General features: G+C 40.6%; 1 protein-coding gene across 9 annotated transcripts in view; it reads left to right on the forward strand.

The window, feature by feature from the left end:
* Window positions 1–16,347, forward strand: part of Ambra1 (autophagy and beclin 1 regulator 1) — a 185,021-nt gene that overhangs the window by 145,218 nt on the left and 23,456 nt on the right. For all 9 annotated transcript variants that reach the window (XM_027936403.2, XM_027936406.3, XM_027936404.2 and 6 more), the window contains 2 exons: window positions 5,983–6,171; window positions 7,569–7,723. In XM_027936403.2, coding sequence (XP_027792204.1) covers window positions 5,983–6,171; window positions 7,569–7,723 — 344 coding nt within the window. The remainder of the gene's footprint in view (window positions 1–5,982; window positions 6,172–7,568; window positions 7,724–16,347) is intronic.

Here is a 16,347-nt window from a genome sequence, read left to right on the forward strand (position 1 = left end):
GATTTCTTTCTTAGCAGGTTTATTATTTAAATGAATACCACCATTTAATAATGATATCAATATCATTATTGGTATATAGTAAAGCTATTGATTTTTGTATATTGATTTGGTAATCTCTGCTGAGTTTATTAGCTCTAGCAGTATTCCAGTAGCGCTTTTCCCATCTTCTAAGTATAGGATCATATCATCTGCGGTGATGATTTGACTTCTTCCTTTCCTATTTTTATCCCTTTCATTTCCTTCTCTTGCCTAATTGCTCAGGCTAGAATTTCTAGCAGCGGTGAGAATGGACATCCTTGTCTTGTCCTGGATTTTAGTGTAAATGCTTTTAGTTTTTCCCTGTTCTCTATGATGTTAGTTTTGGGTTTGTCATATATAGCCCTTATGATGTTGAAGTAAGTTTCTACTGTCCCTGGTTTCTTTAGTGTTTTTATCATGAATGGGTGCTGGATTTTGTTGAAGGCTTTCCTCTGCAGCTATTGAAATCACTATATGATTTTTGTCCCTAATTTTATTTATGTGGTAAATCATTTGTTGATTTGTGTATGTTAAATCATCCATGCAACCCTGGGATAAAAGCGACAGAGCTTGGGATGTGGGTCAATGACAGAGTAGCCCTCTGTTCAATCCCTAGTGCTATAAATAAATAAGTAAAATTTTTGCAAGCTTCAGTTCATTCACACTACAGCTTCCTATCATTTTCTTCTTTATTTGTCATTGATTCTGTGTTTCCTCTTCCATCTTTGAATATGACTTGTAAAACCTGAGCTGATCATAGAGCATCATGAACAACCAAATCGGCTTATGTAGTTATGATTCTCCTTTCTCTCTTATTTAAATCACTTGAATTGTTAGAATTTAGCATTTTAAAAGTGTTGTATTTGGCAGGGGTGGTGGTTGCAAGCTTGTAATCCCAGAGGGTTGGGAAGCTGAATCTGGAAGATCACAAGTTCAAAGCCAGCCTCAGCAACTTTGAGGCCCCAAGCAACTTAGTGAGTCCGGTCTTAAAAATAAAAAGGGCTAGGGATGTGGCTTAATGGTTAAGCACCCCTCAGTTCAATTTCAGTACCTTTTTTTTTTTTTTAGAGTTTGATTCTTGAGAAAATCCTGAACTCTAGGAGTCAGGACACATATATCTCATAATAGCCAATGTTCTTTTCCATGGTATTATCCTTTAGATGAAGTCACTTTTAACTGAGGTTTGTATCATTCACTTTTTCTCTCTTTTGGTACTGGGGATTGAACACAAGGATGCTTTACCACCGAGGTCCATCCCCAGCCCTTTTTTTTTTTTTTTTTTTTTTTTTTGAGACAGGGTCTTGCTAAATTGCTTAGGCCCTCCCAAGTTGCTAGAATTATAAGTGTCCATCACTCTGCCCAGCTCACTCTTAACTGTTTCCTTGTTGGTCCAAATAAGGCATATTTACAGTTGAGCCTTTCACTCTTGATAGATTCGATGATTAGTAGCATAAGTTGGGAATTACTTTTACTGTAGAATTCATTTCTCAAAGTCACCTGCTTCCCAATAGAGGGTAGCCTTTAACTTTGGAACAGCCTGGACCTAGTAACTGTGATTCTGAATTTTACTTATGGGTTCAGCAGCCACCACGTTGCTGGTCATCTGACATAATCTGAATTGCATTTCACCCTTTTTTGGAGTTAGGCTAAAAATTCCTACCATTCTCTCACTTAACATTAGGGGGGTTATGAATCTGCAAAGAGTTCAGAAGTTTATGAATAAGGCCTCATATGCATAGATAATTTTGAAACTGCTTTTGCAGGAAAAAAATTGCACAATTAAATTCATTCTTTCTTTTCCCCCCCCTCCCCCCCTCCTTCCTTCCTTCCTTCCTTCCTTCCTTCCTTCCTTTCTTTCTAACTTCTTTCTTTCCTTCTTTCATGAGGATTGAACGCAGGGGTGCTTTTCCCCACTCCTGAGGCTAGCCTCAAACTTGTAATCCTTCTCCTCAGCCTTCCGAGTCTGCAGTTATAGGCATGTGCCACAGTTTGACTCAATGTAATTTTTAAAAGTAGAGAGTGTGTGTGTGTGTGTGCGCGCACACACACACACACACATATACCAAGGATTGAACATAGTGACACTTAACCACTGAACCACATACCCAGCCCTTTTTATCTTTTGTTTTGAGACAGGGTCTCACTAAGTTTCTGAGGCTTTGAACTTGGAATCCTCCTGCCTCAGCTTTCCTGATTGCTGGAGTTACAAGCATGCACCACTGCACCTGGCAAGAGTAATCTTTTATTAGGTGAATGGCTTAGGTCACTAGGGTTCCTGGTGGAATAGGCCTTAAGAAATCCAGTGGATAAGTAGTGTGGGGTAGTACCACAAGGGATGTAGTGATTGGTGCCTTTGGGGATGCTTGGTGTCATGTAGAACTCTGGTCTTCTGTTGAAATCAGAGAGGTTCAAAGATAGCCAAGAGGAAAATTTCCTGCTGATTTCAACCCCCTTGGGTTTTCCAAATCAGTATATAATGCATTTGCAAAGGCACTGCAACGGCTAATCACTCCCATGGCCTCATCTGACCAGCCAGCAACAGGCTACCCATTGATCTTTGTACAAGGTATTTTTTTATAATTTATGGTGCTGATAGGAAGGCAGAGCCATCTGCTCCTCCAGGCATCAGTATTTCTAACCCCTCCCATTCCCTGCTAGGGCATTTTCACTTGGAAATCATTTCTAATTGGGAGGAGATTACATTGCAGAGTCTGGAACATGGCTTCCTGCTGTCTCCTACATCCTTTTTTCTCCCTTTGGACCTGCCCCCTGAAGCTCTTCAGCACTTTTGATTTGAGATATGTTTTCTTTCCTAGCCTTTATTTCATTCTTAGCTACCTAGCTAACTGCCTCATCATCTATTCCAGTATGATTTTGCGTGGAAGTGAAAGCCATTTGCTGAGTTCTCAAGTGTGGTCCCAGACCAGCAGCATCAGGGACACCTAAGAATTTGTTGGAAATGTAAATTCTCAGGCCCCGCTCCAGCAGTCAGTATTTTGATATCACCTCCAGGTGACTGTGGTGCCTGCTGTAGTTATGAACCACCACTGCCAAGTAAGGCATGGAGCACAAAAATATTTCCAGTGACATTTGGACTGCTTTACTTTTTTTCTACCAGCATATATTATTGATGAATCCAAAAAGGATGAGTTGTCCATTATCATTAGGATATTACTTTTTTGTAATAGAAATCAAATAATAGAAATCAAAAAATCACTTCCTGAATAAATTAACTCATCACAATTTCAGCTTTATGAGAGGAAGCTGCACACGTGGCAAAGCAGTGACCATTCACCTTTGTAACTGACCATTTCCATGTGGGAAATTAATAGACAATAATCAGTCAGTTAAGTTGCTATTTGGGGCTTTGAAATAAAAATGAAACTGTAAATACACAGCCCCGCACTTGCTGTAATACAGCTACCAAATCACTTTTTTTTTTTTCATTACTGTAGAAGTACAGCTGGATCACTAGCTGCAAAATTCCTGAAACCAAATATGCCACTAGAGAATCTGTTATAATTTTCAGCATTCTCTTTTTATTTATCATTTGCATGTCTCTCAGCTCACCATAATAACCTGGAACATACGTGAAAATAGGTAGCATTGAAGGAAGGGGCAAATTTTAGGTAATAGAAATACAAGCGCGGTTCCTGAAATTGAGGCTGACAAAATGCTTTTGTTCATCCTCCCAATTTTTAGGAGTTTCAAGCCAAACTTTCCAGAAGAAGGAAAACCTCACATACACTTTTCTCTTCACCTTTCATCCCTGTAAACAGTTGGAAACTTTTGTGTGTGTTTGTGTGTGTTGGTGGAGAACTTTGAGGGTCCGTGTACGCTTCTGCATTTGACCAAAATACATGTTAACACCCAGTGAGATAGATCTATGTAACAGCAGGGTAAAAGAGCAAAAAATACCCACTGAACATTATCTACATTAAGGGTAGATAAAATGGTAGCTGCAAAGCTGTCTTAGAATCCATAGGGTCCCTTCTTCCCTATTTATTGTTATGTCCTGATTAATATTTTTGGTACTTTTCTCTTTCCCCCTGCCTTTGTTAGTACAATTCTAAATTGTTAATTTTTTTTAAAATGTTTTTGAGGGTTACACCAACCTCAAGATTAAAAAACCAAAATGAACTCACTCCTGAAGCTTCCCACAGTCATTTTGATTCTGTGTCCCCAACTGGCAACATGTGTTAGTACAGAGGAGGAAAAGGAGATTGTCATGTTTTTGGCAAAAGGCTTGGGACCCTGTGTCAGGAGCAGACGGTCCTAGTGCTAACTAGATAAATCTAGCCATACAGGCTAGAGCAGATGGTGGGTTGGGAGTTGAGCAGTAGAGGCCTAATGGTGATAGCATGAGTATTTGGATGTCATTATTTTATTAGTTAGCAAACAGAACCATCCTTGTGGTCCCTCCTCAGTTTTATGTGTAATTGTGCTGTAGGTGTCAGCCCCCGAGAGTTGGCACAACAGCGAGTCAATGTGTTCTCATGTGTTTTTTGATTTACTGTCATCTCTGTAGCTTCATAAGCAACACACAGGGAAAGAGGAACAAATGCAGAGTTTTGCGATTATTTTGAGTCTCTGATCCCATGCACCCTGGAAAATCAATTCTTTGTTTTCCTTGGGCTGATTTCCTAGGGAAACTTGCTCTTGACTTCCCATATCTGTCTGCTTACTGGAGCAAATCACCTAGAACCTGGTGAGGGCAGCTAAGCTTGGCCGTTTTTTTTTGTTTTGTTTTGTTTTTTGTTTTTTTTTTTAACCATAATGCCTCTGACAATGAATATCTCCTTCAAATAGGAGACAGAATAGAAAGTCACTTTGCATGCTTTAGATCTAAGTGAGAGAAAGCCCAGAGAAGCTTGTTGTTCTGTTCTGCCAATACCCATGAAGTATCATGTTCCATCTCACATCAAGGATAAGAAACTTCATCCTGGCAGGAAATCACACAGCAGGACTTGCAGAGGGGTTCAAATGCAAACCAGTACCAGGCATGCAGGTACATTCCCCATGCTGGCTAACATCTCAGTGTCCTATCATGTGGAATGGATTTTCACAGACAGACAAGCCCTCAGCCCCCATCCTGCTATCTTAACAGCCTGAGCCTGCTCTCTGGCCAGTGCTATGCTTTAGTCTGAGTAACTGCGAAGTGCAGACTAGTTCTTCCTGTGTACATTGGTTCACAATATGGAAAAAGACAGAGCCTAGTGAGAAACAAAAGGAGTCCCAGCCATTCAGCCAGGACTGGGCTTTGTTTCTCTTTATCCCCACTTTGTGAAGTTAGGGATTAGTGCAAAGAAAAATATGAAACAAGAATTGGAGTTGTGGCTCAGTGGTAGAGTGCTTGCCTAGCATGTGTGAGGCACTGGGTTTGATTCTTAGTACCGCATATGAATAAATGAATAAAATAAAGATCCATAAACAACTGTGTGTGTGTATATACACACATACAATTTTTTAAAAAAGAAAATACAGCACAAATTGGTGAGACCACTTCCCTGCCCGAGATCACAGAGCAGGTGTTGAGTAGGATTCCCATCCTCAAAAACTCTACCTGTTTCTGCTTTTCCTTGGAGTCACTGGGTTTGTGTTTTCATTTGTCTTGGTTTTGATCTTTTGGACAATAACAGTTTGGGAAAGTTCTCTGGTAAAGTTTTTAGTAAGTTTTCCTTAGTTGATCTTCAAGTGATGTTTCCTAAGTGTGAACTAAGACGACTCAGTAGGTGACTGTGATTGTGGGCATCCTGTAGTGTCTACTGAAGTGGTAGGAAAGACGTCTTTATTGCCTCTCATGTATCCTGTTCCCTGACAGTTTGAATAATAAGGCATCCTGTATAGCATTTTTATAGATAAGGTTCAGGCTCTTGGGAAGGCCCCAAATTTTCTTTGTCTCAGAATTTTTCACAGCATACACTCAGAGTTTCTTTTCCTCTTTTCTTTCTTTCTGTGATGCAGCTTCCGTGAATGTGCTGGTGCAGAACTGCAAGATCTACAATGATGCCAGTTGTGACATTTCTGCAGATGGCCAGCTCCTGGCAGCTTTCATTCCTAGCAGCCAGAGGGGCTTTCCTGATGAAGGCATCCTGGCAGTGTACTCTCTGGCCCCCCACAACCTGGGTGAAATGCTCTACACCAAGCGATTTGGTAAGGGATAGGAAGCCCAACCTAATGACAGAGGGACGTTGGTGCCTTGGCATGGGAATTCCTAGGTGAGGCATGGCTTGGGTGAAAGTAATGGTCACGCACTGCCCCTACCTTCACTAGGGCACAAGCCAGAGAAAGCTTGTTTTGCAAGAATCTTGTCTAGTAGCATTGAAGAATAATAATAAGAGTCCTCTCTACCACAGTAGCATCACAAGCATGCTCCTGTTATGGTGCTGGGAGCAAGAAAGGAGTGCTTTGGTCATGGTGTGGGGAACTGAGCACACATATAGCAAGGCAGTTTGACTTTGAAAGCACCCCCAAAGGTTGGGCATGGTGGTGCGCACCTATAATCCCAGGTTCAGGAGGCTGAGGCAGGAGAATCGTGAGTTCAAAGCTTCAGCAAATTAGCAAGGTCCTAAAGCAACTCAGTGAGACCCTGTCTCTAAATAAAATATTAAAAATGGCTGAGGATGTGGCTCACTGGTTAAGCACCCCTGGGTTTAAATCCTGGTACCCAAAAAATGCCCCAACCCCAAATATGTGTGCTTTTTGATCCAGAAATCCTACTTCCAAGGAATTAAAATCCTGTGCAAAGATTTACATACAAGGATGTTCACAGCATTATTTTTTATCATATAGAAAAATGTAAGATTATTGCTTTAAGAGTTCTTTTAGAGTTGCTTAAACAAATGATGATGCAATAATAGGATAGAATACAATTAGCCTTAAAAATGCTCTCAGAGGCCAGGCTCAGTGACACATGCCAATAATTGCAAGGCTGAGGCAGGAGGATTGCAAGTTCTAGGCTAGCCTCAGCAATTTAGCAAAGCCCTAAGCAACTTAGACCTTTCTCTAAATAAATAGGGCTATGGATGTGACTCAGTGATTAAATGCTCCCAGGTTAAATCCACAGTAACCAAAAAAAAAAAAAAAAAGCAAACAAACCTCTCAGAGGCTGAAACAGGAGGATTGCAAGTTCAAGGCTAGCTTCAGCAACTTAGCAAAACCCTGTCTCAATAAATGGCTGTGGATGTGGCTCAGTGGTAAAATGTCCCTGGGTTTAATCACCAGTGCCAAGGTAAACAAAAAAGTGCTCTCAGAAGAATATTTAATAATAAAGAAACATTCATAATATATTAAGTGAAAAAGTAGATTTCAAAACAATATTTATAGACTGATACCAATATTTTAATGTGGTTACATGGTAACAATGGTTAACATTTATTAAGAACTTTCTATATATCAGACAGTACTCAATACATGTATGCCTTCTCATTTTACTATTCACTACAACCCTATGAGCAAACCATTATGAAGATTGGAAAAAAGACTAGGAGTGTATTTCCTTGAAATGGCAAGAACTCTGGGAAATGTTTCTCTGTTCTGTTGGCCCTCAGGTCCCAATGCCATTTCAGTGAGTCTGTCCCCGATGGGCCGGTACGTAATGGTGGGCTTGGCCTCCCGAAGAATCCTGCTGCACCCCTCCACAGAGCACATGGTGGCCCAGGTCTTCAGGCTGCAACAGGCCCATGGTGGCGAGACCTCCATGAGGGTGAGTGCCATTGTATATGTCTGCATTATATACAGCTTCCCTAGGCTAGGCAGGGTAGTGAAGGACACACATGCTGTGATCTCCCAACTGGAAGTGGAAATGTCATGGTCTGAAGCAGTAAAGAAGGGCCCCGGTCTAGTCCATTCAGGACTAGCAGGCCTCACTTTGGGGAGCTCTGGACTGTTGAGAGACATGGGTTTTCTTATACCCTAGATAGTGAGCTAGTCCCCCAGAGGCCTGAGAGTATCTTCAGAGAAAGAATAAATTTAAAAGACATTCTTACCTCAACTTGGAACTTTAAGTATGGAGATCCATAAAGGACTCAATGTGATATTTATGCTTATTAAATGAAAAAAATTTTTTGAGAACGCACACTATAAAATGTGATCATATACCCTGAAATCATAACTGTGATGGAGGGTAAGGACTGTAGTCAGTTTCTGTGCTTAATTGTACCATGCATTTCACCAGAAAAGGCCCTGCTTAGGGCCCTCCCTTGTCTAAGGTATACCTCTCTTGTATTACCATAAAAGCTTTCTGGGCAAATTGTGTGGTTAGTGGCCTTTGCACTCAGCCAAATTAATGTGCCTGGTTGAGCTTCCCATATCCCATGGGAGCTCATTTGGCTAGGATTTTGTGAAGGGGAGTCAAACATTTGAACAGTTCTCTAATTAGATAGTATTTAAGCTCTGCTTCAGTCTTAAGAACCTGTGAATTAATCCCTTAGTACTTGTGTAGTTTGTGTTATTTGTAGTTTGATGCACATGTTGGTGTATTTTTTGTTTTCTTCAGTCGTGTGCTGTGTATGTTTAATCTGCCCAATTTGGTGTAGTATAAGCTCTTTAGGGGCATATCCCTCAGGATCCCTACTTAGTGCTCTGTGTATAGATGCTTGTTGAATGCCTCGAATGGAAAGGTTTTTTGGTTTGTTTTGTTTTTAAGAAAATTCTAGAGATAGTGGTAGCCTGGTGTGGTCCTTGCTTCTCTAGCCTCTTCTCCCTGACTCCTTTTAATATATTCTAGCTGATTGTGCTGAACTGCTTTTCAAGCTCCTTAAATTTGATAAGGCATTTTCTTTCCAGGGCACTTTAACCTTGAATGTCCTTGTCTCAGGCATCTACAACTGCCCATGAGCTCCTCCCCTTCTCAGGCACCTTCCTTTATATAAAACTAATCACTCCTTGTGCAACCACTGTCCCTACACACGTTCTTAGGTTAATACTCATCACACCAAACTGCATTTACCAGTTTTCATTTTGGTCTGTTAACTTGGATTTATCTCAAGAGCAGAGACCATGTCTGTTTTCTCTTTTTGAAGTCTAAATGCCTGATAGAGAACCTGACATTTAGTAGCAACTGAATGAATGAAAAGAGAATCTCAAGGAAATCATCCTCATTAACATTTCTAGGTGGTAACTAGTAAAACGAGTGACAAGTGACACCCTATCTCTGCAAGCCTCTGAAAGGGGCAGAAACAAGGCCGTCACTGCCCTTACAGTCATACAATAGGAAAGTTCTGATTCTTGAATTCCATATGACTCTGAAAATACTTGGCATTGGGTAAAGGAGAGAAGTTTATCAAAATTTTTTCTTCTCTGAATATTAGGGGATGGAAGTTGAGTTTTAGTTCATTATGTCTTGGCATATTGTTAGCAGTTGTGAAAAGTAAAAAAGCGCCTGATATCTGCCCTTTACCACCTAGAATCCTGGCCCTGGCAGCTGCTCTTCTACCCCTTCCTGCCCAATTGTGAAAAAGTTATTTATGGATTTGATTTCAGTAATGCTAATGGACATCTCCAGCCTTTCCTGAAAGCCCGGCCTCTTGCCCAACTACTAGGCACAGCCTTCTAGTCCTTCATCCTAGCAAGGTTTCTCTTTTTCATAAGGAGCCAAAAACATCTGGCTAAGGGCAACAGCTATAAAGTAGAAGCTAAGATGGTGGGATCTTTTGTCATATACTGGCTTGCAACTAAGGGAATGCTGTTGGAGGACTCTGCTGAGGAAAGGTGGTAAACCACTCAGTCCATTGCTGTCCTGCTAAGGTGCTCATGGCAACCAGCCAGCTGTATGCCTCATGAAAAGAGCTATTTCTGAGACTTCCCAGTGAGAATATTTGATTCTCAGTAGGTACCATCTGCCACTAAGCAAGGGAGCTAAAGTAGCTAGAAAAAGTTTCTGTTTGAGAAATGTTTCTCTCATGAAAGACAGGATCAAGGCATCTCAAGAAGGCAAACCTTCTTGCCTTCTTGACTTCTTGCCCAGTCTGACTAAACCCATGTCACAGAAAGGCTTTTGGTTTTCCAGGTCCTGGCTGCTCTCATGCCCAGGAGCACCAAAGCACCAACAGATGTTCCTGAATTTACTCTTTGATGATCAGGAAGACAGCAGCTTGTGTGCATATCTATGCTACACCACTGCTTAAGGCACCAGTGAACTTTTGTTTAGAACAGAGAGTGAGGATTTAATGGACTGCAGAGTGTCTCCCTCTGCACAGCTAAGGGTTGGTGGTGTCTGCATCCCTAATGGCAACTCTGACCTTGAGGGAATACTTGTGTGGGTAAGAGACTTGTTCTAGCGCTTCTCTTCCCAGTATTCCCTTCTCTTTGGTGTTACCTCTTGGAAGTCACTGTGGTAATGTTCAGAGAGGCAAACCTGTTGGGCCAATATCCATTCCTAGGAGAACATCCTCCAGGGTATTGATTTATTCTAATTCCCACTAAGTGAATATCTCCCTAAGAGACTATCTCTTACACAATCCCATGTGAAACTCTTCCAAAATGAATTACTAATTGCAGTTAATTAACCTTGGTGCACTTATTCTAAGCATTTCTTCAGGCTTCTGGATCAGTGCTTCTCAAACTGGGGTCCTTGTTAAAATATAGATCCACCTCAGACCTCAAGTCATAAAAAAATGGGAGCAGTATTTGTATTATTAAAACAACTTTTCTAGATGATTCTGGTACACATTTAAGTCTGAGAGCTAGTTTTCTTAATATCTTCTTTCCTTTGTTTTAGTTTTTTGCCCTCAGCCTTATCAGCAAGGTAGAGATAACCAGGGTCTCAGAGTTACTTAGCTTGGGGTCTTTTTGCATGTCATGCTTTAATCCTCTGCTGATTTTATTGCAGGCATAGTGTTGTGTTCTCTTTCCTACCAGATTCAGCCTTTGGATTGTCTGCACCTTGTGTCCCATCTTTTCCCAGTTGTTGCTGCTCTCCAGGTTTCTCTCTCATCTGTCCATATGTGCAGGAGTCTTTTCTTTCCCGTGTTTTTTCATTTTAATTTTTATCCTTATTTCTACAAGCCAGGGTCCTTTTAGTCTTCCCCTTCTCTTTACTGAGACAGACCAGCCTTATTGGCAAATAATATTGGCGAACCATGAAAAATCAACGCAACATTTATTTTCTGTCTCCCTTCTCCCTGTCCTTTGACAACAATTCCTCTAGCCTAGATACGCTGCTTTCTGTGACTCAGAGTCTTCTGTTTGACTCCCTTTCACTTGAGCCAGTGAGGGCTTTTTGTTAATTTCTGTTTTGTTTCAAGTTAGGCTTTAGAGACTGCTGAGCTGAAGTTTTGCTGAATTCTCAAAACATTAAACTGCTTGTGTTCCTCACGGCTTTCATTTTCTAATTGGAACAGGCACAATATTGTAACAGAAAACTGCAATTAATTTTCTAAAATAGTGGCAACTTGCACATTATAATAACTTTGGTTGTAACCAAGTGAAAGCATAATAAAAATACAAAATTACTAATGAAGCCAGAAATAGTTATATACCCAACTATTCAGTTTGTATTGCAATAAGTACTATGTTACTTAGGGATGGGCCAAAAGTCATCAACAGGGGCAGGTAAGGTGGGCAGTGTAAGCACATTTTGAGCTAGAAAGCAAGAATAAGGATTAGTGCTTTCGTCACAGGAATCAACAGGTAGGTACTCTTTGTTCCAGATATATATACCATCCCCTCCCCAGCAGGTGGGGATTGTGGGCATAAAAATGGTTTATTAAGAATTGAGGGGGCTGGAGATGTTGGCTCAAGTGGTAGTGCGCTTGCCTAGTATGCGTGAGGCACTGGGTTCAATTCTCAGTACCACATAAAAACAAAATAAAGATATTGTGTCCACCTAAAACTAAAAAATAAATATTAAAAAAAAATTGGGGTTGTAGCTCAGTAGTAGAGCGTTTGCCTAGCATGCGTGAGGCACTGGGTTGGACCCTCAGCACCACATAATAAATAAAATAAAATTATTATTAAAAAAATTGGAAAAGGATCCTCATTGCATAAACCCTGCAGATCCTAGAGGTACTAGGAACTCAACTCACAGGTTCTGGTTTACTTTTCTCTCTGGTCATTTTGTTGGCCTAATTGTTGAAAACGGACACCATCATTTGACTTTGTTGGGAGAAGCTCTAGGACAAAAAGCAGTCTAATTCCCCCTTCTCCGTGGAACAGCATTGTGTTCTTAAAGGCAAAGCTTCACATACATAGGTTCAATTTTATTGGAAACTTTGTTGCTCTGTGATAAAAATGTATTCAAGGGCTGAGTAATGCCCAAACAGATCTATAGTTGGGAGGGGGTGTTAAAGACTCCATTTCACTTCCCCTCTCCCTTTCCCTTCCTTTCTCTTCCTCCCTTGTTGCCCTTAAGAGTTCTGCTCTTCAGCAATAGACTGTCATCTGGTTTACTTCCCTGGGTCCAACTCACCAGATCTTTTAGATTTTTAAACAATTATGAAATGTAGGGGTATCTCCTGCTCCTGAGCTTTTTATGCTAGCATTTCATTGATGGGACCTTGAGGAGCATAAGGACTAGTACCATGAGGCCTTCTCCCAGTTCTGGTTAGCATTCTTACCTGCCCACAATTGACTTTACTCATACTCTGAACTGGAAGCCCATATCTGTTTGTTTCCATGCAGGAATGTGGAACTCTTTTTGCCCAAAGTGTAAGCAGTAATATCTTCATCTCTCTTCAGTCCCTTCCCTGTCTGAAGAAGTATTTCCTTTTTTAATACAAGTTTTTAAAAAAGTACCAAGGATTAAATCCTTGGGTGCTTTACCACTGAACTACATCCCTAGCCCTTTTTATTTTTTATTTTGAGACAGGGGTCTCGCTAGGTTGCTAAGACTGTCCTCAAACTTGTGATCCTCCTGTAAGCTGCTGGGATTATAGGCATGTAGCACCACACCTGGCACACCTGGCTTCTAGAAGGATTATTTCTTGAGTCCCTTTTCAATTCACTACTATCCTTGGATGGGATATCGTATCAGATACCTATTAATGAGTATTTTAGTGTCAATCTGGCCATAAGGAAACATGCATTGGCTTGCTTTTAATTTTACTGTTTCACAGCCATCATCACATCACATAGCCTCGTTATGCAGATTATTAAAAGTTCATTAAAATGAACCATAGAAAAGTGTTGGCATCCAGAGTACTCAAATTACCACAACTATAGATCCTGAGGCAGGATGGTAGCCTGGTGCCATCAGCCCTGACCAGTGTTTATATAACTTCATATTTATAAACTCTTTTGACCTATCCTATCTTTACTCTTCAATATCTCATCTTAACTATGACTCCTTCCCTCCCTGCCCTTGAATTTAGCTTGTGATATAATCCTAATCATCCCTAGATTTTAAGAGTTTAATTTTCAAAAGTGACCCAGAACTCTAGTTGAATCCAGAGTAGTCAGAAATCTAAAGGAACTGAGCTGCCTTTTAAAATTGTCTGGCCTTGAGGGAGGCAAATACCAAAAATAAAGATGTTTTATTTTTGCATCCTGGAAGGGTACTATTTCTTCAAGGGGAGATTGGGATAAAAGAGAGACAGTTTTGTTATCAGAAGTGATTTACTCCTTCCTAAGATTCTGTCCTCGTTAATTTTCTTAAAGCTGCCTGTCAGTTGATTAAAAGCTGCTTCCGCTGCAATTATCTTAAAGTTGACTTCTGAGATGTGGTACAAAGCATCTATCCTCAAAAAGTTCCTTTCTTCAGAACATTGTAGAGAAAGGGGGAGGGGAATGGGAGACGTAAGAGGTGTCTGGGATGCAATTTGTCAGGGAAGGGAGAGGGTAAGATACAAAATTAAAAATAACATTCCAACTGCAGTCAAAGCCATTAGTTTTAGGCGAATTTTTCCATGACAGATTCATATAGCTCTGACAATTTCTTTTTCCTGTGTCCTCTTAATAGAGTGGAGTCTATACTGCATTTTACTTAAGAAAATGTTATTTCACCCCTACCGTGGATGTTAGGCCAACACTCTTGAGACCTAGGAAGCTCTGAAATAAAAGCATTTGTTTATTGAGCCATTATAGGTGGTACCCAGAAAAAGAACCAGGTCCTGGGACAAGTTCCTGCCACTACCAGCAACCAGGCTAGATAGCAGTTTGAAAAATGACCGTGAGATCTAAAGCCGAGTATTGTTATACCAAGGCAGGCACACACACCTGTAATCCCAGTGACTCAGAAGGCTAGGCAGGAGAAGAATCACAAGTTCAAGGCCCACTTGGGGCAACTTAATGGGACCTGTCTCTGTCTCCGGATAAAAAATACAAAGGGCTCAGGATGTAGTTCAGTGGTAGAGCACCATTGGTTTCTATCCCCAATATTGAACAAAAGGGAGGGAGGGAAGAAGGAGGATCTTTGTCTTTGGAATCTCTATGAGGAACAGATGAACTAAGACAAAGCTTAGAGGTCTCAACAAATCTCCTGATTTGATTGGCTAGAAATTACTTTAAGGCAATTAATTATACATAGCAACAAAGTACAAAGAATTAAGAAAAAGAGACATTTGCTCTACTATTCTGTTGGGATAGCTTTGGTTTTACAAGCGTGATCTAAGCAGATTTGTTCCTGTTTCAAATGAATGAAAGGGGGAGAATTAAGTGATTTGTTTTCAAATAACCACTTTAAAAGCCAGACCAGACTGGAGTATAGTTAATTGGTAGATTGCCTGCCTAGCAAGTGGGAGGCCCTGGGTTCCATCCCCAGCAACACCAAAAAACAAAAATAAGCAAAAAAATTTGGATTAACATTCTGCAAGTTATAAACCCCAAATAGAATATAAGGAAGGCTTGCTGAGTGTGTTGGCATGCACCTCTTAATCCCAGTGACTCAGGAGGCTGAGGCAGGAGGATCACAAGTTCAAGGCCCGCCTCAGCAATTTAGCAAGGTCCTGTCTGGGAATGTAGCTCAATGATAAAGTGCTCCTGGGTTCAATCCCCAGCACTACACAAAAAAGGAAGACTTCGAGATAATAAATGAAATTAGTTTCTGAAAAACTTTTTAGAAAATCAGGTTTTCCTGGGGATGAAGAAACTCCAAGCATTTATGAAGCTAAACAAATCAACAGTTCAAAAGGAAGAAACAATGACCTTAGTGTCTCTCCCCAGCTTCCAATGGGATATTTATATTTCTTAGCCTGTGAGTATCAATCCATTTCCACTAGAAAGGTTAGCTGTCTCTGATTTTTCTTTTTAACCCCTCTTCCAGGACAGCTGATTCTCTTCTAGGTATCCCGTCTTGAAAACTTAAAGCTTCCAATAATTCCCAGCATTACCCAAGAAACATTTTACCTCTTCACAGTTCCTAGTTCCTTTCTTACTCATAGCCCCCGACTTTCACCTTCTCCCATGGCCCTTGCAACCTCCATTTCTAGTCACCTTCCTCCAACCAGTTTCCATTGTCTTATAAATGAGATATGCCATTTGCCATAGACCTCTTTCTATCCCTGTAAGGTTTTACCTTTTCAAATGATGGGATTCATAAATGTAAATTAAACAACCACACAATGTTTTCTTCTCTGATCTAATCTGAGCAGTGCAGTTTGCTGCTTGGACTAATGGTCTGAGTTTTATTGGCATGCAGTAGAAGAGAAGGCATCTCATTGAGAGCTGAAATACATTTTTCCTCTGAGTTGTAAAGGGATAGAGAGAAAGATTTCCCACTAACTTCTGTTTCTTTTCCAGCCTGTCTTTGAACAAGAAACAGACCTTTTTTTTTTTTTTTTTAAATCTTTCTTTTTGAAATGTCTTCTTTTGCTCCTACTTCCTATTAGTTAAAGTTTAGGGATGAGAGGCAAGTGATACAAGAGATTGTGTTGGACCCCAGAAGAGGAGGGATCATTATCTTTCTTCTCTTCCTCAGAACCATAAAGATTGGTGACCTGACTCATTCCCTATTGATGTGCTGAGACTGCACTGACTCTAAAAAATCTGTTCCTTCCAGCATATTGATTCTAATTTCCTTCATAGATGTTAGACAGAAATTAGAACAGTCTTCTTGGGACAGGAAGGAGGTGGCTGTCAGCATCTGTCATATACCAGGGTAAATCTGAAGCTGAGACAGGTGAAACCAGAACTCTTCTAACATGAATCTGCAGCTCTGTTTTGTATCCAGCCCCACAGAGGGTCCCCAGGTCCTGATAATCCTCCTCTAGAGTAACAGAACTTGGTGTTGTACCTCATGGGATGTCAAATTTGTCAAGACACTTTTGTCCTTAATATCATCTGGGGAGCTTCAGGGCACCTGACTTATGTTAAGGAAACCTTTACTTAAGCTGTATTTTGGGAGCCTTTAGGTGAAGGTCAGGGTAATCCTTAACACTATCTTGGATCTTCTTT

This window comes from Marmota flaviventris, chromosome 9, assembly GCF_047511675.1.
Source record: "Marmota flaviventris isolate mMarFla1 chromosome 9, mMarFla1.hap1, whole genome shotgun sequence".
Lineage (NCBI taxonomy): Eukaryota > Metazoa > Chordata > Mammalia > Rodentia > Sciuridae > Marmota > Marmota flaviventris.